The 22,171-nt window shown below is 40.8% G+C and overlaps 1 protein-coding gene across 3 annotated transcripts; it reads left to right on the top strand.

The window, feature by feature from the left end:
- Positions 1-61: 61 nt before the first annotated feature.
- Positions 62-21,512, top strand: THOC7 (THO complex subunit 7). 3 transcript variants are annotated; one of them, XM_045807519.2, is made up of 8 exons: positions 62-222; positions 14,570-14,687; positions 15,959-16,086; positions 16,403-16,489; positions 18,649-18,706; positions 20,159-20,225; positions 20,308-20,377; positions 21,318-21,512. In XM_045807519.2, the coding sequence occupies exons 1-8, from the start codon at positions 204-206 to the stop codon at positions 21,383-21,385; spliced, it is 615 nt and encodes a 204-aa protein (XP_045663475.1). In that variant the 5' UTR covers positions 62-203; the 3' UTR covers positions 21,386-21,512. The 3 variants fall into 3 exon arrangements, with proteins under 3 accessions (XP_045663475.1, XP_087723009.1, XP_087723010.1); XM_087866884.1 differs by lacking the exon at positions 62-222 and having other exon boundaries at positions 14,629-14,754; XM_087866883.1 differs by lacking the exons at positions 20,159-20,225; positions 20,308-20,377; positions 21,318-21,512 and adding an exon at positions 19,408-19,917.
- Positions 21,513-22,171: the final 659 nt, after the last annotated feature.

The raw sequence follows: 22,171 nt of genomic DNA on the forward strand, positions 1-22,171 counted from the left end.
CGCGGGGAGCGGGGGGGAGCGCGGATCCCGCGGAGGCGGCGGCGGCGGCGGCGGCGCGGCGCGGCTCAGGCGTCGGAGCGGGCGGCCGCGGGCGCCGCCGCCTCCTCCTCCATGGCTGTTTACCCGGCTGCATTGTGGGAGTTTGACCTCCGCCGCCGCCAACCGCCGCCTCAGCTTGCGCCGCCGCCGCCGCCGCGCACGCCATGGGAGCCGTGACTGACGGTGAGGCCCGCTCGCCGCCACCCCGGCCCGCTCCCCCGAGCCCCTCGGCCTCCCCGGCCTCCCACGAGCCCCCCGGCCTCCCCGGCTGCGTCCGGGAGCCCCTCGGCCTCCGCGATCAGACCCCTCGGATAGCCGGCCTTTCCCGGACGCTTCCTCCGGGTCCTTCGGGCCTCTCCCCGGACGCCTGGTCCCCCTTGGAGCCCCTCGGACTCCCGGCCCGCTCTTCGGAGGCCGCGCCGGGCCTGCGGAGGGTGTGCTGGGAGGATGGTCGGGGGGCTGGGAGCACACGTGGGGGCCCGGGAACGGTGGCAGCGGCGCGTGGGCGGGTGGTACCGGGAAGGGGTCCAGGCCATCGGCGGATGTGGTGAGGGAACACTTGGTGAGAATATGGGGTCCAAGGAGTGGCGAGGGGGAGGAGAGGTGGAGACCCTGCCGCCGGGGGTCCGGAGGGCCTGTGGTGGGCTGGAGGGTGTGAGAACTTTAGGGATGGGGTGGAAGTTTGGGACCAAGAGCAGACGAACGGGGAGGTTCCAAGACTCGAGTACAAAGGGTGTCAGCGTACAGAGGGTGACACCTGGAGGAGTCTTCTGGACAGGTTAGGAAGGGCCCCCAGATAGTGGTGTGGATCGCAGTGAGGCCTGAGAACTAGCCCCGGACTGGACATAGGGAGAGGGAGATAGAGATAATATCTAAAAAGGGTAGATGTGGACGGGGGTATCTGGAGGACAATCAGAGTGTGCATGGGGGGTGAGGCCACCTGGGGTAGATCCAGACAATAAAAGATTTGTCTGTGTATATGTGTTGGGGACGGTGGCTTGTGGGCAGGAATGGGAGGAGAGTCAGCAGGCAGACACGGGGTTTGTGGAAAGTTGTGAGGATAGTTTAGGAAAGGTGGACCCTGGGTGCAGAGACCCAGGGGGTGATCTATGAACTGAGAGTAGAAATAAAATAGGGTGCCACCTTGGGGAAGGTGGACAGGCATAATGGGCAACTGGAGGGAGAACCTAAGAAAGTATTTGGTAACAGAGGAAGGAAGTCCTTTAACAACTGGGAAGGGGATGTCTAGGGGTGCTATGTGTATTTGAAGAGAGGGTGACCAGTAAAGGTAGATGCCTGTGGAGAGGCCATTTCTGAAAAGTTAGAGGTAGACAGAATTTCCATATTAAAGGGCCTGCAATGGGAAGAAGAGTAATAGACCTAAATTTGTGATAACAGGTAGTGAAGTGGGAGACTAATCTTAAAGGTCCAGGACCTTCATGGGAAATTCTAACTTTGCTTCATTCCAGTTTTATTTATCCTATCTAGGCTAGGCCTTGGAATTACAGTCCAGAACCAACAAGCAAGACCTTTTCCCCCCCTCTTAGGTTGCAGTCTGGGGAAAGACACCTTGGATAATTAGTTTTAAGGGTGGCAAATGTTACCACAAGGGGAGTACAAGGGTGGGAACTGTGGGAGCATGTAGCAAAGATTGTTTATCCACTCTCAAAGATCAGCTTCCCTAAGACAGTTACTGTTAATCCCATTTTTGAAGAATAAATAGTTGTAGTTGGACTGGTGTTCCAGGTGGGGAACCACTTGTGCAAAGACCCGAAGTGCTGGAAAAACTCAAGAGACGATAAATATTGGCTAGAATTTAAAAAGTTGTAGCCAGAGATTTCTGAGGGCAATGGGAATCAGTAGTTTTTAACATTGGTGCTGTGTGATCAGAATTGCGTTAAAAAAATGAACAAACACCCCCCCACATGCTGTATGTACTATGTGAGGAATGATGAGGGGAAGGGAAGAGTGGAGTTAAGTTCTCTGTAGCATACAGTATTCATCATGTGTCAAGGAGTGTTCTAATTATTAACTCCACTTCACAGATGAAACTGGGACACACGGAGGTTAAGCAACTTGTCCACGTTTGTGCAGTTAGTAAGGTGTAGAGCCTGAGCTCAAAACCAGGCAGTCTGGCTCCAGAGTTCTTGTCCCTCCCTTCTGTGCATCCAGTCTCTCAGTTACTGCTGCACTAGTCCTAGTAAGAGATAATGGGAACTCAGACAAAGAGGGAATACAGAGAAGTAGAATGAGGTAGAATGCCAGGACTTAAGTGGTTGAGTGGATGTTAGAGGCCACGGGAGTACCCACTCTGCCCCTAATAAGCTGTCTGATCTTGCTTAGCTTAATTAACCTCTTTGAGCCTCAGTTTCATTCTTTGTAAATGAGGATAATAAAATCTATCTCATAAGGTTGTTTAGAGGTTTAAATGCAATAAAAGTTGTAGTGCTTTGCACTGAGTCCTACATATAATAATGTTCAGCAAATACTATTAAACGTTAAGAATCGGTTTAGTCATCTTTCCTTAATTTTCCTTTGATTAGGACTGTGCCTTCTTCATCTCTGTATTTGCACAGATTGCCCTTTTCTGCCTGGTAACTGGCATGTATTCAAGACCCACCTCAAATATTCATCTTTTCCAGAACAGTTGATCTTTCACCTATTAACCATAATATTTTATGCATATTACTGTTGTAGCCCTTAATACTTAATTTAGTTAAATGACATTTTCTAGAAAATATTTAAGGCAGCTCACCATAGTGTGAAAACATATAAAATAAATTCATGAGAAAACAGGGCAAAAAGAACATTGAGAGGAAGGAAAACAAGAGGAAGTTAGAAGTGGGGTGATCCTCAAAATGCAGTGGGTAGAATCTGGTACGTTAATTAAGACAGCCAGCAGTGACTTGTTTCTCTACTAGTTCATAGCAAGAGGTGGGACCTGGTCCACTCTGTGCTCTTGTGTACAGGAGAGAAGGCAACATTAGATACACAGTACAAGCAATTCTTTCTGATTAAAACACTAGAGATAAAGTTGATCGTTAGGGTCCCCATAAAGAAAAGCTAGTGTCATATCTTTAACCTCTTATCAGCACCGATGATCATAGGGCTGTTTCTTAGCACATCCCTGACTAGGTCAAAGAAGGCTAAATAACAATTTAGAAAGGCATCCTAAAGCCAATAGGTCATGTGGTGTAGCCGAATACTTCTGCGGCACTGCCTTAATTCAGAGCAAGGGTTTTTTTTGCAAATTTGTTTTAAGAATATTTAGGTCATAGAAGAATGGATGAAGTACAACTTTTTCAGGCAGTCCTCTGTAAACATGGTTTTCCTCAACTGAGCTTTTGGTAAAAATCAAGCAGAAATGAGTAGTGGGTATGATAGGTCAACAATGTATTGCATACTCTCTGCGCCCAATTCAAGGTACTGTCTACAGCAGTAAACTACTGAGGAAGACCCGACTTCTGCTTGGCGGACAGAAGCAATAGTGTGCAATCAAATACGTAATAAGATAATTTCTGAGAAAAAACATAATTAAGTTCTGAAATTACATAAGTTCTGAGAATGAACTGGATAGGATATGAAAGACCATAAAGGGGGAGGGCGGCCAACAGTCAGATATGACCTCTCTGTAAAGTGACCCTTAGAGTAAGGCCTGAAGGCATCAACCCTGTGAAGAGTCCAGGAAAGGATTCAGGACAGGTTACAACTCGTACAAAGGCCTGAGGCAAAAATAAGCTCTGCCCTTCAGAGAAGATAAGGAATAAGTTTAAGGAATAAGATAAGGGTTGGTATCCAGGTGGGTCAGGAGGGATATGATACAAAAGGAGGTCAGAGAAGTAAACAGGAGCTTGTCCAGAGCCACCTAAGCCTTGGAAAGGAGATTGGATTGTCTTCTGTGGGTACTTAGATATGATTGGAGGATTTTAAACAGACAAATTAGGGATCCCATACTTCTTTTTGATCATTTTGGGTTGCTGTGTGGGGAATGGAGTCTAGGAAAACAAGAATGGAAGCAGGGAGGCCAGCAAGAAGTATTCCAAGAGTCAGGGTGGGTTTGGATTAAGATGAGGGCGGCTAAGAAGACAGGAGTGGCCTGAATAGCTCAGTCATCCTGACAAGTTCTTGGAGGAGTACCAGTACCTGTCTCTGGAGCTTAAAGGACAGCTAATGCCCTCTTACAAATTGGAGGTGCCTGGAAAGATGCTGTGCCCTCATGTAATCCTTCCACATGGGTTTGCCTAGCCATTCGGACTGGGAGCTCTTAGAGGAGAAGCTCTTTATTTCCTGCACCCTGTACAAGGACACTGGTTAATTTGAGGAACTGCCCTCCTCAGAGGGAAGGAGAGAGACGTGATATTGTTATCTATGGATACTGAACTATAGATATTATCACCAACACTACCATTTTATACATGGCAAAATGGAGGCCCTGGGAAGCGTTTGACTGTCATGTAGCTAGTTCTTGGCAGTCATTCTCTCTCCTCCCCTGTTGCCACCCCAGCATTTGGCTAACCAAAAAACAATTTGTTTTTAAAGGATTTTACTTATTCATCTGAGAGAGCACATGCCGGGCGAGAGGCCGAGGGAGAGGGAGAAGCAGACTCCCCGCTGAACTGGGAGCCGGGTCATGGGGCTTGATCCCAGGACCTGGAGATCATGACCTGAGCTGAAGGCAGACACTTAACCATCTGAGCCACCCAGGCAGCCCTGAAAAACAGTTTAGATGTTGTCACTGTTAACTTAAGCTATGTTCACAGTTTGTATTTTGTATGTGTTAATTTAAAGGGTGTTAAGCAGTGTTAGTACCCTGATAGAAATCATTTCAGAAGCACTTTTTTTTTTTTTTTGAGGGAGAGAGAAAGAGAGAATCTTAAGCAGGCTCCATGCCCAATACAAGCCAAGGCTTAAATCTCATGACCCTGAGATCATGACCTGAGCTGAAATCAAGAGTCAGACGCTTAACCGACTACACCGCCCAGAAGCGCTTTTTGCAGTACAGAGAACATTGATACATACATCAATGTGCCAGAGCACAGATGGGAGATGAGAAGGCGGCGGCAGGAGCAGGGTGTGTCTGTACATTCCATTGAATAGAGCTTGTTGGTTTTGACAGTATTTTTTTTAATTGAGGTAAAATTAGTATATAACATTAGTTTCAGGTGTACAACATAATTTGATATTTGTATGCACTACAAAGTGGTTGTTGTGATAAGCCTAGTTATCATCCATCACCATTCAATTGACCCACTTCCCTCATTTCGCCTTCCCTGCAGTAACCCTGTCCCTCTAATAACCACTAATCTGTTCTCTGTATGGGTTTTCTTTCTTTCTTTTTTTTTTTTTTTGTATTGTTTGTTCATTTGTTTTTTAGATGCCACATATAAGTGAAATCATATGGTAGTTGTTTTTCCCTGTCTGACTTGTTTCATTTAGCATAATACCCTCAGGGTCCATCCATGGTTTTACAAATGACAAGATTTCCTTTTTTATGGCTGAGTAATATTCTATTGTATATGTGTTTTTGCTTTTTAATTAGAAAGTATAATGCTTGGATATATGCTCGTTAAAACTTGAAATAATGGTTTTTAACATGCCTACGAACAATATGACCGAATAATGGAACCGTACTGTGACTTTCTAATAATGTGATTGTGTATATTTTCCTATGGCAGAAATGACACTACTCATCTGTAAAATGAAGATAATAATACACACTTTATAGGGTTTCTTCAAGGGTGAAGTGTGATAATATAGGTAAAGAACTTTGAAATTGACTACTTAATCTCTTGTCCAAACCAGGACACTGTCCGGAATGAAAGGAACAAACGAGATGTACGGTCCTCAAATAGGAGTGTATAAACGCTATATAAGTGCCTGTTGCTGCTGTTATTCCTATTTCAATTGCTGATCCAATGTTAATTGGACATTTGTGGTCATGGGATTTACTTGGCTTTTTTTTCCCCTAGCACCAATGGATTTCACCACTTTGTTCCCTCGGCTGTAATCCCAGCACAGGGGTTACTGATGCAGTGCAAGTATTAAATAATGTTTCTTTAGCCAAGATAAATGGCTTTTCAAAGCAAAATTGGAGTTCCAACCTTGACTTTATTATTATTAGCACCACCCTCTAAACATTTAAGTAAATCTAGAGAAAAACAAAAGGACCTCAGCACTATTTTTTTGCTTTTTGAAAAAAAATTTTTTTAATTTAATTTTGGTTTAAGTAATTGACTTTCACATTAGCAATATATTTAGACTAGCCCTATGCTATCTCACGAGAGGTTAATATTTACATGGAGAAAGCAAACCATCTTATTTACTGTTCTTTCCACTGCTTCTTTGTAACTTCTTAATATGTTGGCCTTCAAAATCCTTTTAGTGATTTTAAGCTTCATGAAAGGAGGGGCTCCGTGTTATTTTACCGTAAGTAACCTAAAACAATTAGACATAAGTAATTCAGCTTAATAACCCATGAGCGGTAGCGACCCAATGATAAATCTAAAAGGAATCTGCATGCTCACTGTTTTTACATGGCCCTAGTCTCTGCTCTTGTAGGTCAAGTCAAGCCAGTTTTCTTTTTTCTCGTTAACACATCATGGATTCATTAGAGAACATTGCATGGAACTTATAATGCAGAAGAAAGGAAGAAAAATCCTCAAAATGACCAATAAGCTCACTCTCCAGATAGCCACTATTAGTATTTTTAAAAAGAAATGCATGTCAGACAATTCAAGAAAAATAACACACCAAGTGACAAGTGAAAACTCTCCCCTCTTCACTTTCCATGGCTAGCCCCTCCTCCCAGAGGTAATCACTATTAACTGGTTTTTGGTGTACCTTTTCAGAATGATTTTTAAGTGCCTATAAAGGGTAAAAAGCAAACTTGTGCCAAACTTGTGAGTTTCAATCTAAGCTCTACTCCATATTTCCGGTGACATTTAATTTGAGCAACTTTCAGTTCCTTCACTGGTAAAATAGAGGTGGTAATATCTACTTTATAGGGCTCTTGTGCAGATTAAGTGTATTTATATGTAAAAAACCACACTTAGCATATTGCAAGCATTATGTATATGTTGGTTGGCCACTATGTATATATACTTTAAAATTATAAACAAACATTTACACACTCTTCTGTGTTATACTTCTATAATCATTTTATCTTGGAGCTCTTTCTTTTGTATCAATGTGTAGTATTCTATTACATTTTTAAAATTTATTCTCCGGGCGCCTGGGTGGCTCAGTTAGTTAAGCATCTGCCTTTGGCTCAAATCATCATCTTAGAGTCCTGGGATTGAGCCCGACATCAGACTCCCTGCTCAGCGGGGAGTCTGCTTCTCCCTCTCCTGCTCCTACCCCCTTGTGTGCCCGCACTGGCTCGTGCTCTCTCTCTCTCTCTAATAAATAAAATGTTTTAAAAAATTCTCTAGTAAACATCTAAGCATTTAGATATTTTCAGTTTTTCACTCTTACAAGTAGTATTCCAATGGAGATATTTTTTTTTTTTAAAGATTTTATTTATTTATGTGACAGAGAGACAGCCAGCGAGAGAGGGAACACAGCAGGGGAGTGAGAGAGGAAGAAGCAGGCTCCCAGCAGAGGAGCCCGATGTGGGACTCGATCCCGGCACGCCGGGATCACGCCCTGAGCCGAAGGCAGACGCTTTAATGACTGCGCTACCCAGGCGCCCCTCCAATGGAGATATTTGTATAGATGTCTTCACACACCTGTGGAAATAATTTCTAGAAGACGGGTCAAAGAATATATGTATTTTTTAATTTTGGTACATACTGCTACATTGCTGCAGTAGCCAGCTGTTTCAAATTCACCCTGTCTCAAAGTGTTAAATAAACTGTTGTCCCTTCCCATGGTTTTCAGTTTGGATCCAGAGCTTTTAGGAACACCAAGAAGAAACCAGTGGTGCATTTCCATGCTAACAATTCCTTGCTAAAGTGCTTAGAGAAAGCAAATGCTAATCTCCACTGGCAGGTCACAGGATTACTGTTTCCTAAGAGGAGGTGAGATTGCTGTGCTGTGAGGTCTAGCAGTTTAGAAAGGCACACCTGAGGGTAGATTAGCCCTAGGAGGAAGTCACATTAACAGTGACACTCTTGCTACTGGTTGTCAAGCCTTGAGCTAGCCCTAAAGAAATAAGTGTCTTGAAAGTTGGCCCAGCATTATCTTCCAAATTGTTTTCCTTTTTCCTATTTTGAATATTTGCTCCAAGATGTTCTGAAAACTTGTTTTGTAATCAAGATTTTAAGAGCTACTGTGAGAGAGTAACAATGATGGGTTTTGAAAGTCTGGGTTTATGAGAGATTGTCCTGTCCATGATAAAATGAGAACAGCTAAAATAGCAGTATCCTCTGAGCAGGGGCTTGGAGAAGGAGAGAGGTCTAGTGACTGTAAAGCAGTCATTTCTTCCTGTCTCTCTGTTTATGGAAAATGGGGTATTATAAATCTAACCCCTTGAAAGGACGTTTTGAGGTTTATTTAGTGTCATAAGTAATTATGTTATTTTTTTCTAGGTATAGGTCATATAAGACAAAAAGGGGTCTAAAATGTATCCCAAATTGATGAGTAAATGTTTGTTTATTAGCATATATGTGTCATAATTGATTTTAAAGTGATTTTGAATGGCTGACATTTTGTAGGTATAATCACAGCATAACATGTAACTGAATCCAGTAGGAAAACTTCCTACAAGCCTGAAATCAGGTAGAAAAGCACCAGTCTCGGGGCAGATATTAGGTATTTGCGGTTAAAAGCTTTTCCAGGGATGCCTGCGTGGCTCAGCTGGTTAAGCATCTGCCTTCCGCTCAGGTCATGATCCCAGAGTCCTGGGATCGAGTCCCACATTGGGTTCATTGCTTAGCGTGGAGCCTGCTTCTTCCTCTGCCTGCTGCTCCCCCTGCTTGTGTTCTTTCTCGCTCTCTGACAAATAAATAAAATCTTTAAAAGCTTTTCCAGATGGCATTGATCCTCATAGTCAGTAAAGAAAGCAATCATGACAACTAAGGAGTGATACTGATAACATCATTAAAATAGTTTCTAAGCCATCTTACTGTTTTTATAAAGGGTGGGCCAAGGTCTGCTGGAATTAATAATATTAGCATTTAAGTTGCTTATAGAGAGCTTCAAGCATGATGATAATTTATGAAGTCAATGTATATAGTAAACAAAGCATGTTTTAGGTGTGTTCAGTCTAGCAGTAATTGATGAGGTACCATTAAAATAATAATACTCATGTCATCTGTGTTAGGAACCATCAGCAGCCAGTCAGTAGAGCATACAACTCTTAATCTTGGGGTTGTGAGTTAGAGCTCCATGTTGGGTGTAGAGGCTACGTAAAAAAGTAAAATCTTTGGGGCACCTGGGTGGCGCAGTCAGTTGAGCATCCGAAACTTGATTTCGGCACAGGTTGTGATCTCAGGGTTGTGAGATCAAGCCCCACATGGGGCTCTGTGCTCATCACGGGGTCTACTTAAGACTTTCTCTCCCGGGGACACCTGGGTGGCTCAGTCGTTAGGCATCTGCCTTCGGCTCAGGTCATGATCCCAGGGTCCCGGGATCGAGCCCCACGTTTGGGCTCCCTGCTCAGTGGGAGTCTGCTTCTCCCTCTCCCACTCCCCCTGCTTGTGTTCCTTCTGTCGCTGTCTCTCTCTCTCTCTCTGTCAAATACATTAATAAAATCTTAAAAAAAAAAAAAAAAAGACTCGCTCCCTTTGCCACCCCCTGCCAAATAAATCTTAAAAAAAAAAAAAACTTTAAATAAATAAATATTTGAAAAGGGAAAAAAATTCAAAAGCAAGCCAAAGTCCCTTCCCTGTCCCCATCCCAGACAAGGAGAAAGCTGTGAGCTCTAGCAGAGGTGGGGAGTGAAAGGCTAGAACATGTATTTGCACATGAGAACATTAAGGAGGCTGGACAAATCTTGGGACCCAAGGACAGAAAGAGGTCACAATGTGGGAGTCTGCACTAGTGAATGCCATGCTAGTGGACTTGGACTTTGCTGGCAGGCAACTGGTAGTTGCTAAAGGTTTAGGAGCAAGACTTTGGAGGATTAAGCTCTGGGCAGTGTACAAAATGGACTACAGCTGGGAAAAGCCCAAGGCAGGGAAGCTATTAGGAAGCTACCAAAAAACATGCAGTAGGAGCTAAAATGGCATGAAAATTAGAGATTAGAATCACAGGTCCTGAGGCAGGTTAGGACTGAGCAGACACTTGGTTAGGAAAAGGCAGGGGCCAATGCCTAGGTGCCCTGGGATCATGACCTGAGCCGAAGGCAGATGCCTAACGACTGAGCTACCCAGGCGCCCCCGGGAGAGAAAGTCTTAAGTAGACTCCGTGATGAGCATAGAGCCCCATGTGGGGCTTGATCTCACAACCCTGAGATCACAACCTGTGCCGAAATCAAGTTTCGGATGCTCAACTGACTGCGCCACCCAGGTGCCCCAAAGATTTTACTTTTTTACATAGCCTCTACACCTGGCATGGAGCTCTAACTCACAACCCCAAGATTAAGAGTTGTATGCTCTACTGACTGAGCCATCCAAGCACCCCTCTTTTTTTTTTTTTAAATAGCTTTACTGAGGGACAATTTTATACAAAGAACTGAGTATTTAATGTGTGCAATTTGATGCATCTGGACATATGCAGACACCTGTGATACCATCACCACAATTATAGCTTTTTCAAACAACAGCTGACAGATTTTGTGTTCAAATGGTTCAAAAATCAAATAATGCAAAAAGATATTTCCCCATCTTCCAGCCTGTTCTCTGTCCCACTTACACTGCCCCTCTCCCTTGGTAACCCCTTTTATTAGTTTCTTGTATATCATTCCAGGGTATTTGTATGAATATAAGCCTATATTCTCATTCTCCCCATTTATGTGTGAAAGGAACATGCCGTACATACTGTTCCTCACCTTGTTCTTTTATCAGGTTATCTTACGTGATCTCTCTGTATCAGCCCATAGACATTTCCTCATTCTTTGGGGTTCTTTTTTATGGCTTCGTAGTATTCCATCATGTTCTTGTACCAAAATTTATCTAGCCCCCTGTTGATCGACATAGTCATATTGCATATGTACAAGTTTATCTAGGATTGTTGGGCCAAAGGGTATATGTTATTTGAAGATTAAGTAGATTTTGTTAAAAATACCTTTTAGCTTTCGTGATTGATGATTTTTTTAAAGATTTTGTTTATTTTTATTTGAGAGTGAGCAAGTGAGAGAGAGAGAAAGCACAAGCAGGGGGAGACGGAGAAGCAGACTCCCCACTGAGTAGGGATCCTGATGCAGGGCTTGATCCCGGGACCCTGGGATTATGACCTGAGCTGAAGGCAGATGCTTAACCAACTAAGCCACGCAGGCACCCCAAAGATTTTATTTATTTATTTATTTGAGAGAGAGAACACAGGCAGGGTGGGGAGCAGAGAAAGAGGGACAAGCGGACTCTGTGCTGAGTGTGGAGCCTGACGCGGGGCTTGATCACAGACCCTGAGATCACGACCTGAGTAGAAAACCAAGAGTCGACATTTAACGGACTGAGCCATCCAGGCATCCCATTGACTGATGATTTTTAAGTATGAGAAGAGCAGCCCAAATTCCACTTCCCCTGATTCCCCCAAGCCAAAGGTAGTTGTCCTCCTAATCTCTTCTGGTGCATGTCCCTGTCATTCATTTAAGAATCCCAGCCTCCTCTGCGTGTGTGTTCATATGCATGTTATTTCTCTACCTAGAGCCAAAGAGCTCAGGTCTTTATCTCACATCCTTAGAACTACTCTGGTACCCTATGGACACATCTGCCCGTTGATCAAGTATTCGTATCTTTTGTACGAGAAGAGAAGTCTCTGCTTTGGACCTGAAAATAAGATGTTGTCTGCTGGTCTTTGTTAGTATTTTATTGAGACGAAATTCTTCAGAGGGCAGATGGTCCCAAGCAGGCACCACAAATCCAATTTAAGAATATTTATTGCACATCGGAAGCGTAAAGACACAGTGTGAGAGGTTGGGAAGGAAACAGAATGAATAAGACACAGGACTGGCCCTCATAAACCTTTTCCCCAAGTTTATTTGGCCTGTACAGTGTTCTAAACATTTTTCAAAAACTTTTATAATTGGGCTATTGCATATATAAAAGTACACAGTTCTTAACTCTACAGCTGGAATGATCACAAAATGTGCTTGAAACATTTTTACTAGCCACCAAACTTTAAAAATCTCTTGAAAAACCAGCTGTGATAATAGTTTCCCCCTTAGGGTACTCATTCCCCAATTTTCTAGTCCTCAGTAAAGTAGGATGACCAGGTATCTAGGAGGAAGATGGGGGTTTTGGGGGGTCGGAAGAGCAGAGCTAAGAAAATGAGAAACTGAACAAAAGAAAGGAAAGGAGTTGAACGGCGTCGAACAGACTGCTCACCGGCTGGATGTTTGTTTTTAACAAAGTTAAAGCATGTTTGTGATAAAAAAAATAAAATCAGTTCATTTTCTGCATTTTAATCCCTTTGAGGACTGTTTTGTCTCAGGCTCTTCAAATAACAGTGTTGGAGGTCAAAAACTGAAAGCATTAGTTTGTATTTTAAAGTGTAAAATTAAAATACCTGATAAATTGATAACTTGAGCTGCCTGTCAAAGCCATGACTCTGAGAACAAAACCCAATTCTAAAAATGTTTATCTGATGTTGTCACAGAGCAGATTTTAAAACTGCAGCCACCTGCCTTCCAAAGTTTATCTCCGCTGCACCTGCGCTCAAAAATACTTCTGCCTACACACAGGAACTATTGTTTCAAGATTTTGATGTTGATTCATCGTGCAGGCTCTCTAGGCATTAATCACACTTTAAAATATTTTTTAAAAATAATGCACGCACATGGTGAGAAACAAACACAATTCTGTGAAATGATATAGAAAATTACATTTTTTCTCATCCCCGCTGTAGTCCCTCTCACCAGAAGAAACCACTGTTACCATTTTCTTGCATTCTTTCCAAAGATATTCTCTGAATACACACGTAACGTGTGATGTGTGCACGTGCACACACGCACATACACAGCCTCCCCCCTTTTCCACACAAATGACAGCAAACTGTGTGCATCTCTGCACCTGTTTCGTTTTCATTTCACTTTGCACCAAAGGAGATTTCTTGCCATTGGTATATACATCCACTCTCTCGGCTGCGTCATATTACATTACACGAAGTTTTCATAATCTAACCAGTCTCTTACTGGTCCATGTTTAGGCTCGCAGTCTTTCTACTACAAAGAGCACTAAGAACATGTGTTTACATTTATCTTTGTTGGTGGATGCACATGGTATCTAGGGGATTAATTCCTAGAATTGGAGTTCTGGGGTCCAAGAGATATGTGCACTTAAAATCTTGTTTGTGATAGCCCGTTTGCCCCAGAAAGAGCCTACCAATCTCCATTCCATCAGCATATGTAAGTGCAGTTTCTCAGTATCCTTGCCAACACTTTTTATTGGGTATTTTGATCTTTGCTAATCTGATAGATGAAAATTATGTTTGGGGTACCTGGGTGGCTCGGCTGGTTAAGCCTCCGACACTGGTTTTGGCTCAGGTCATGATCTTATGAATCATGGGATCCAGCCCTTGGTCGGGCTCGCTGCTTAGTGGAGAGTCTGCTTAGGGATTCTCTCCTTTCCCCCATGTGCACGAACTCTCTCTCTCTCAAATAAATAAATTTTTTTTAAATCATGTTTTATTGGGTTTCAGTCTGCCTTCTCTTGTCGTGATCCAGCATTATTTTGTCCAGCAAGAACACTAGCTCAGGGCTGCCAGGCAGGCAGATTGGAGCCCCACTTATTACGCATCATTATTATCTGCCATGCTCTTTGATTTCATTTTCTTTTTCTTTCCCTTGAAGCAAAAGTGAGACAGACTTGTTAAAAAAGAAAAAAAAAAAGTCTTCATGGGGAAAGAAACATTACAAATGTAATAACTAAATTACACTTTTTTTTTTTTTTTTTACAGATCCATTCCTGTTTCTCTGACCCATCTCTCATTCTTTTCGCCGTCTCCCACTACATCTTTCGAATCTTTTCTTTCTGTGCCTTTTACCACTACCTCACACTAGTCAGAGATGGGAACACTTCAGCCCTCCTTCTGTGTGAACAGGTTTTTCCAAATCAAAGTTCTCCAAGAACTATGGGCTTATGTCCTTGGTGATACCTGAAAACGATTTCTACTCAGCAGCCCAGCAGAAAACTAGTTCCATGAGTGCAGGTAGTCACCCCGACCCCTAGGACACTGCCCGCACACAGTAGTCACTCAATAACTGTCTTTAAATTGACATAAAAAGATACATGTAAAGTGTAGTAAAGCCTGCATACCATAAAGGTTGCCATCTTAACCATTTTAAGTCTACCGTTTAGTGGCTTGAAGTATACTCGAGTCTCAGTGGTTTTCTTTTGGATGAATGAGTAAGTTGTGATATTGGTTATTTGTCCCTGAAAGTCAACAAGAACCAGACCATCATTTTAATTCACGCTGTTCTTTTTCCCTCCAGACGAAGTCATACGGAAGCGTCTCCTAATTGATGGAGACGGCGCTGGAGATGATCGGAGAATCAATCTGCTCGTGAAAAGTTTCATTAAATGGTGCAACTCTGGGTCCCAGGAAGAGGGGTATTTCATCTCACTGTTGTTTCTATACCGATGTCCTGATCAGAGTTTAGACCGCGTATACAGCCCTGTCAGTATTTCAGATTTTCACTCACCTTCAATTGTCTAGTGGAGGCAGCTCTGGGTGAATCAAGTGTAGGTTTTTCTGGCCCTTATTTTCTTCAGAGGCCTGCTTTATGTTTATTAAAATGTGCAGAAGGTGTAGTGGTAAGAAATAAGGATTAAATTCTGGCTCATTAATTTGGTCACGTTTAGCATTTAGTTAGACAAACTAAATGAAATTTTCTCTTTTTAAATTTTTTTTCTTTTTTTACATCAAATATTGGAGACACTATTGCATTACTTTATTTTTTTAATTTAAATTCAATTAATTAACATAAAATATATTACTTGTTTTAGGGGTACAGGTCTGTGATTCATCAGTCCTGTATAATTCCCAGTGCTCTTTACAACATGTACCCTCCCCAATGTCCATCACCCAGTTACCCCATCTCCACCGCTTCCCCTCCAGCAACCCTTTTCTTTAAGTAAGCTCTAAGCCCAATGTGGGGCTTGAACTCAGGACTCTGAGATCAAGAGTCATCTGCGCTACCGACTGAGTCAGCCAGGTCCCCTATTTTCTCTTTCTTTTATAAGCTAATAAAAAGTTTTTATATATTGCAAGGTTTTATATATATTTAATAACTTTTTTTGCCTTAGAAAAATTTCCCTCATTTGAATTAGCTTTTCACATAAATCATTGTAAAGAGTGAAAAAATTGTGCAAAGAAAGTTGTGAGGATAAAAAATTCATCTTGATTAAAACATTTTTGTCCAAGATTTTATTTATTTGAGAGAAAGAGAGAGGGAGAACATAGGGAGAGTGAGAGGGAGAAGCCGACTCCCCACTGAGCAGAGAGGCCCACACGGGGCTGGATCCCAGGACCAGGAGATCCTGACCTGAGCTGAAGGCAGAAGCTTAATTGGCTGAGCCACCCATTCGCCCCTTGATTAAAACATTTTAAAAAGTACAAAATGCAAACGAGTAGTTGTTTAAATTAAGCTTATATTGATAAGAACAGCAGTCCCATCGTTGCACTTGTAACTAAAGCAGTTTATAAATTCAAGTACATGCCATTAGGAAAAATTAAACATAAGAGAAAGATACTGTAACTTGTTTTAAATAAAGCAAATGATTCTCTCAGAACTTGGTAGTTCTGCCTGCATTGTAATATATAATAGTTCGACTTTGGTATTTACCAAAAATCTTTATTCCGTTTCTCTCTTTTCCATTAGATACAGCCAGTACCAACGTATGCTGAGCACACTGTCCCAATGTGAATTTTCAATGGGCAAAACTTTGCTGGTATATGATATGAATCTCAGAGAAATGGAAAACTATGAAAAAATTTACAAAGAAATAGGTAAAGAAATTTAAAGCAATTAATGTTTCCATGTAATTTAATTTTTACGGTCTAAAGGAGACAATATCTCCTCATTTTTCTTTGGTTAGTGGTAAAATAATAACAATGACAATATAAATAGAAAGAATATAGTAAATGTTAGTTACAAAAATGTATTCTGATATGATTACAGTACTTTGGGTTATGGCTGTTTTTTAAACACCAGCATCTATTTTATTAGCAATGGAACTTAATTTAAAAACACATTTTAAAATTGAAAATGGATGAAGATTGTACATGTTGTTGCAACTGTCTTTAAAAAAACCTTTTCATATAGAATGTAGCATTGCTGGAGCACATGAAAAAATTGCTGAGTGCAAAAAGCAAATTCTTCAAGCAAAGCGAATACGAAAAAATCGCCAAGGTAAGGGTTTTGTGGGATTTAGTGTGCAAATACTTTATTACTGAGTACTATTTTAATGCATTTTTTAATGTTGTGTGGTAAAATCTTCAGCAAGAATCAATCTGAATTATTAAAAAGAATTAGGAGATAAACCTAATTCTTTAAAACTGTATTATTCTTTAAAATAGTGGAGAAGGAAGACTATGCTGAAAAACATTTTTTTTTTTTTGCTGGATTGTATTGATTATCCAAATATTTATTTTTTTAAAACCAAATATTTCTAAAGAATTCTTTTTTTTCCTTCTTTTTTTTTTTTTTTTTTTTTTTTTTTTTTTTTACTGTCTTCAGACCCCTTTGCCTAAGTAATGTTATGGTTAATCAGCAAAGGCAACTCACACAAGGACGCTAGACCTAAGGTTTTGTTTGTAATTTGTTTGTTTCATGGAGTTACTTTCCAGAAAGAAAGAAAAGAATTTAAGTCCAGTGAGTTTTTATTAAGTACAAAGCAAGCAAACATTTGCAAGCTGCTGAAATCGGTAATAAGAGGAAGGTTAAAGTTTAGCTTTGTCCTGATCTCTTTTGTTTTTGTTTCTTGGGGTGTGTGTGTGTGTGTGTGTGTGTGTGTGTGTGTGTTTAAGATTTTATTCATTTATTTGACACAGCACAGCAGGGGGAGCAACAGAGGGAGAGGGAGAAGCAGGCTCCCCTATGAGCAAGGAGCCCAATGCGGGCTGGATCCCAGGGTCCTGGGATCATGACCTGAGCGGAAGGCAGATGCTTAACCTACCGAGCCACCCAGGCGCCCTTCTTTTGTTTTTTAATTAGGGTATGTCCTTGTTGCAGTCCATAAAAACTATTTCAAAATAATTTTAATGGCCAGGGCATTGCTCCTCCTATAATGTAAATTGAAAGAACGGGGGCACCTGGGTGGCTCAGTCGTTAAGCGTCTGCCTTCAGCTCAGGGCGTGATCCCAGGGTCCTGGGATGGAACCAGCCCGACAAGCCCAACATCGGGCTCCAGGCTCCGCTGGGAGCCTGCTTCTTCCTCTCCCACTCCCCCTGCTTGTGTTCCCTCTCTCACTGGCTGTCTCTCTCTGTCAAATAAATAAAATCTTTAAAAAAAGAAAGAAAGAAAGAAAAGAAAGAAAAGAAAGAAAGGAAGGAAGGAAGGAAGGAAGGAAGGAAGGAAGGAAGGAAGGAAGATAAAAAATATAATGCATAATCACAATTGTGACCTATATATGAAAAACTAGAAGGAAATAGAAAATGTTAATGGTTATTTTGGGTCTGTGGGTTTTTATGGCTTAGGGTCCTTTTTTTTTTTTTCCTGCACTGATCATGTATTATTTTGTAATCCAAAAAAATTTTATTAAAAGTAACACTTTTGTTGGATTAATATGCTGATTTCCAAAACAGTGGATTTTACTTTATAATGAGCCAAGTAAGATATTTAATTCCTTATTTTTTAAAATTGGTTTTTGAACTTGTTAGAAAATACACGTGTTCAAGTTCAGTGGCCGATTTACAGCAGGATATACCAACTTATTTAATAATTATTATCAATTCTAAAATCGTTTAAAAAGGTTTCAGTGTTTTTCTAGATTAGTTGAGGCTTTTAAATGAATGCTGCCATTCATCATCTCAAGGTTAACAGGAAATAACAGGGAAACTTGGAGGTCTCAGTCAAACAGAAAGAAGGAATTCTGTCATTTTTGAATTTTAAATTGTTTCTAAATTTCTTAAATCTTTACCTTTAGAACGAGAATGAGAAGTGTAATTTGCCATTGTTAAGATCTGAAATGAATGGTGGGATATATTGACCTCGCTGATCTTTGCTGGGCAAATAGTGAAAAAGATCCTTTTCAGAATCGGTCTCCTTAGTGATCGATAAACGGCTTAAGTTCACTTCTGCTATGCTGGCCTCTTATATCTTGCCCAGGGATAGGTAAGTGGAAAAACAGAGTGGGGGCAAAAGACCTTGTTTGGAACAGTTTTGAAATCATGTATCATTATAGTTATAGTTGAACCAAGTGACATTGGCAGTACTCTTTCCATCCTTCAGTGTTTTCATTCTTTATGCACTGAGAAAGTGATTAGGAGAGATCAGTGATATTATGCCTTTTTTTTATATCCGTGTTCAAAGAAACCCTTCATTTGGTAATTATTTTTGTATATTTCAGAATATGATGCTTTGGCGAAAGTGATCCAGCACCATCCAGACCGGCATGAGACATTAAAGTAAGTTTAGAGCTTACTTTGAAAGAAGCGAATCTTTATATACAAATGTTTACATACTAGCCTATGCATCCCGTTTTTATGGGAGTACGTAATATGTTTTAGAAGGAGGGGTCAGATCTTTCAAATTGCATATTCTAATACCGCTTGATTGAGTTTTTTCCTTCCTTGGATCTTACTGTCTACAGTTCTAAAATAAATGCATATAATATATATCAAAGGAGAGTAGATAAATAAAATGTGGTACACTATATATATAACAGAATACTAAGTGAACAGTTTAAAAGGATAAACTAGATATACACTTTTTAAACTCAGATCTCAGGGGCACCTGGGTGGCATCTGCCCTTGGCTCAGGTCATAATCCCAGGATCCTGGGCTCGAGCCCCGAGTCGGGCTACCTGCTCGTCGGGGAGCCTGCTTCTCCCTCTTGCTCTGCTGCTCCGCCTGCTTGTGCTCTCTCACTCTCTGTCAAATAAATAAATAAATAAAATCTTAAAAAAAAAAACTAACCCCCCATTATATACTAATACCATATATTATTTAGAGAGACAAATATATGTATGAAAAAGGATTGAAATGATATAGTGACTGATTGACTGAGTGGGGAGTAGAGGAGGAAAAAAGGTCTGGGATAAAGGACAGCCAGTGAGGTTCTAAGAGGATTTCAAGTTAATCTACAATGTTTTATTTCTTTTACCAAGGGAAAAAAAAGAAGACTTTTTTTGTCGGGGGCGCCTGGGTGGCGCAGTCGTTAAGCGTCTGCCTTCGGCTCAGGGCGTGCTCCCGGCGTTCTGGGATCGAGCCCCACATCAGGCTCTTCTGCTATGAGCCTGCTTCTTCCTCTCCCACTCCCCCTGCTTGTGTTTCCTCTCTCGCTGGCTGTCTCTCTCTCTGTCAAATAAATAAATAAAATATTTTAAAAAAAAAAAGACTTTTTTTGTCAAATAAGTATGATAAAATGTTAAAAGTTATCAATTCTTGGGGCGCCTGGGTGGCACAGCAGTTAAGCGTCTGCCTTCGGCTCAGGGTGTGATCCCGGCGTTATGGGATCGAGCCCTACATCAGGCTCCTCCGCTATGAGCCTGCTTCTTCTTCTCCCACTCCCCCTACTTGTGTTCCCTCTCTCGCTGGCTGTCTCTATCTCTGTCGAATAAATAAATAAAATCTTTAAAAAAAAAAAAAGTTATCAATTCTTGGGGTGTGATATTCTATCTGTGTTTTCTTAGGTTTTAAAAAGTCTCTAGAAATTTGATTTTAATAAAAAAAGTACATACTTAGAATTTAAGAAGAGATCGTCCCTAGCTTCAATGTTTCATCATAATGGAGTGTAATAACTTCTTACCCTTTTTCTTTTAATTTTTAAAATACTATTTAGTAACTAAAAAGTTAGGTATCAGTTATGACTTCTATTCCCCCAATTAGCAAACTATAACACTGTTTTATTATTTTCAGGGAACTAGAGTCTCTGGGAAAGGAACTAGAGCATCTTTCACATATTAAAGAAAGTGTTGAAGATAAGGTATTTGCACACGTATATTAGTCTCTGTGATATGTATATGTGTATAGATCAATGTGTATTAATTTTTTTCTTGTTAACACAGCTGGAATTGAGACGGAAACAGTTTCACGTTCTACTTAGTACCATCCACGAACTTCAGCAGACGCTAGAAAGTAAGTAGAAATAGTCACAGAATGCTTATAAAGACTTTTGAGTGATCCAGGGGCATGCCTTCTAAAATCTACATCTTGTTGAGAGAGTACACCTTCAGTTTCAGAACAGGAGTATAGCTGGATGATGTTAGAAGTATTCATGCTGTTCAGCTTTCTGCATATATGCAGAAAAGCCTGAATGTGTGGTAATACATGATTTAAAATACATATTCAGTGGGGGCACCTAAGTGGCACAGCGGTTAAGCGTCTGCCTTCGGCTCAGGGCGTGATCCCGGCGTTCTGGGATCGAGCCCCACATCAGGCTCCTCTGCTGGGAGCCTGCTTCTCCCTCTCCCACTCCCCCTGCTTGTGTTCCCTCTCTCGCTGGCTATCTCTGTCGAATAAATAAATAAAATCTTTAAAAAAAAAAAATACATATTCAGTGGTTCACATTAAGAGAAATTCAAGGATGATAGATTTGGAATTCTTCTTGGTTTATTATAGTTTGTTGCTATAAAGTAACAATTCAGAACGCAGGCGATGGTAAGTGAGTGGAGTAATTAGTGCATAAGCACATTTGCATAGTCAGTGAATGGAAGGTGCTTTGGGGAACTGGAGACTTGCTCTTTGTTTGTATTGACTGTCTCCAATTGGAAATTTCTATGTTATCTGACCTTATTATTTTTAAGAAAAACCTAAAACCTAGTTTGTTTTTTTTTTTTTTTTTAGTGTGTTCTATGACATAAATTTTACATTTTGACTTAACTAATGAGTACCGACAACCAAAACAGCACTTTCGAAAACCAAACACTGTGTGGGCTGGTGACAGTCATAGGCTGCCATTTTGCTGTCTTTGTTTTAGACATATGACTAATAAAGGATAAAAATGTTGTCATGTATTCACTAAACATATAATTTAAGCAAATTTGACTAAAGTTTTATGGTTCTTTCTCAATTGCAGATGATGAAAAGCTCTCAGAGGTAGAAGAAACTCAAGAAAGCACCATGGAAACAGAGCCTAAGCCATAGACAAGCTACTGGTTTACCCTTCCCAAGAATGTGGAAGTAACAACATGCTCCTAGTGCGTTTAGAATTTGTTGTGCTCTTGAGATATTTAAAGTTTTGGCAGTAAACTACTTTGCTTTTAAATATTAACACACAGTTCATTCGTATTTCTTTACACAAAGGAAAAAAACTTCAGTATAGATTTGTTTGTATTGAAATGTCTTTTTTATTCTTAAACTTAAAAGGTAGGAAGCCACATCCAAAAATGTTTAATAAAATGTTTTCAAGCCAGATGTGTTTGTGCTCATTAGTATTCTAGGTAGTTTTTAACTGGTAAGACTGGTTCGCTTATAAAATAAGTTGCAGACTGTGAGAAAGTGGCGTTTCTAGGATGTACGTGAAAAAAATGAGTCAGTCTGAAAATTGTTACCGTATTTGAAAGTGGAGTGCATAAATAGGCTTCATGAGGGCTGTGAACTTGTGAAATTGTGTACAAAGTGTTCGTAGTATGTGCTCACGTGGGGAGAGGCTGCCTGATCCTAACCATCAGTGGTATAAGAGGTAATTACAAGATACAAAGTGAATCAACATGCATTGCCTTCTAGATCTCTCTCTGTAATGCGTAAGCAATGTGGTTGTTAAACATTTTGTTGATATGTTTTCTTCTACTGTTTCATTATTTAGGAGTTATTTTCAGTAGAAAAAAACACATTGACAAAGAAAAAGTTGTCTCAGAAAAATACTCTGTTAAGATGGCTGGTCTTGGGGCGCCTGGGTGGCTCGTTAAGCGTCTGCCTTCAGCTCAGGGC

This window comes from Ursus americanus, chromosome 14 (assembly GCF_024610735.1).
Source record: "Ursus americanus isolate L20-20 chromosome 14, mUrsAme1.1.p, whole genome shotgun sequence".
NCBI classification, from domain to species: Eukaryota; Metazoa; Chordata; class Mammalia; order Carnivora; family Ursidae; genus Ursus; species Ursus americanus.

What these genes read in the sequence shown, in the direction of transcription:
- THOC7 (XM_045807519.2), top strand. An exon ending in AAAAATTTACAAAGAAATAG is followed by an intron (nt 16,087 to 16,402) that starts GTAAAGAAATTT and finishes CTTTTCATATAG; the next exon opens with AATGTAGCATTGCTGGAGCA. An exon ending in AAGAAAGTGTTGAAGATAAG is followed by an intron (nt 20,226 to 20,307) that starts GTATTTGCACAC and finishes TTGTTAACACAG; the next exon opens with CTGGAATTGAGACGGAAACA.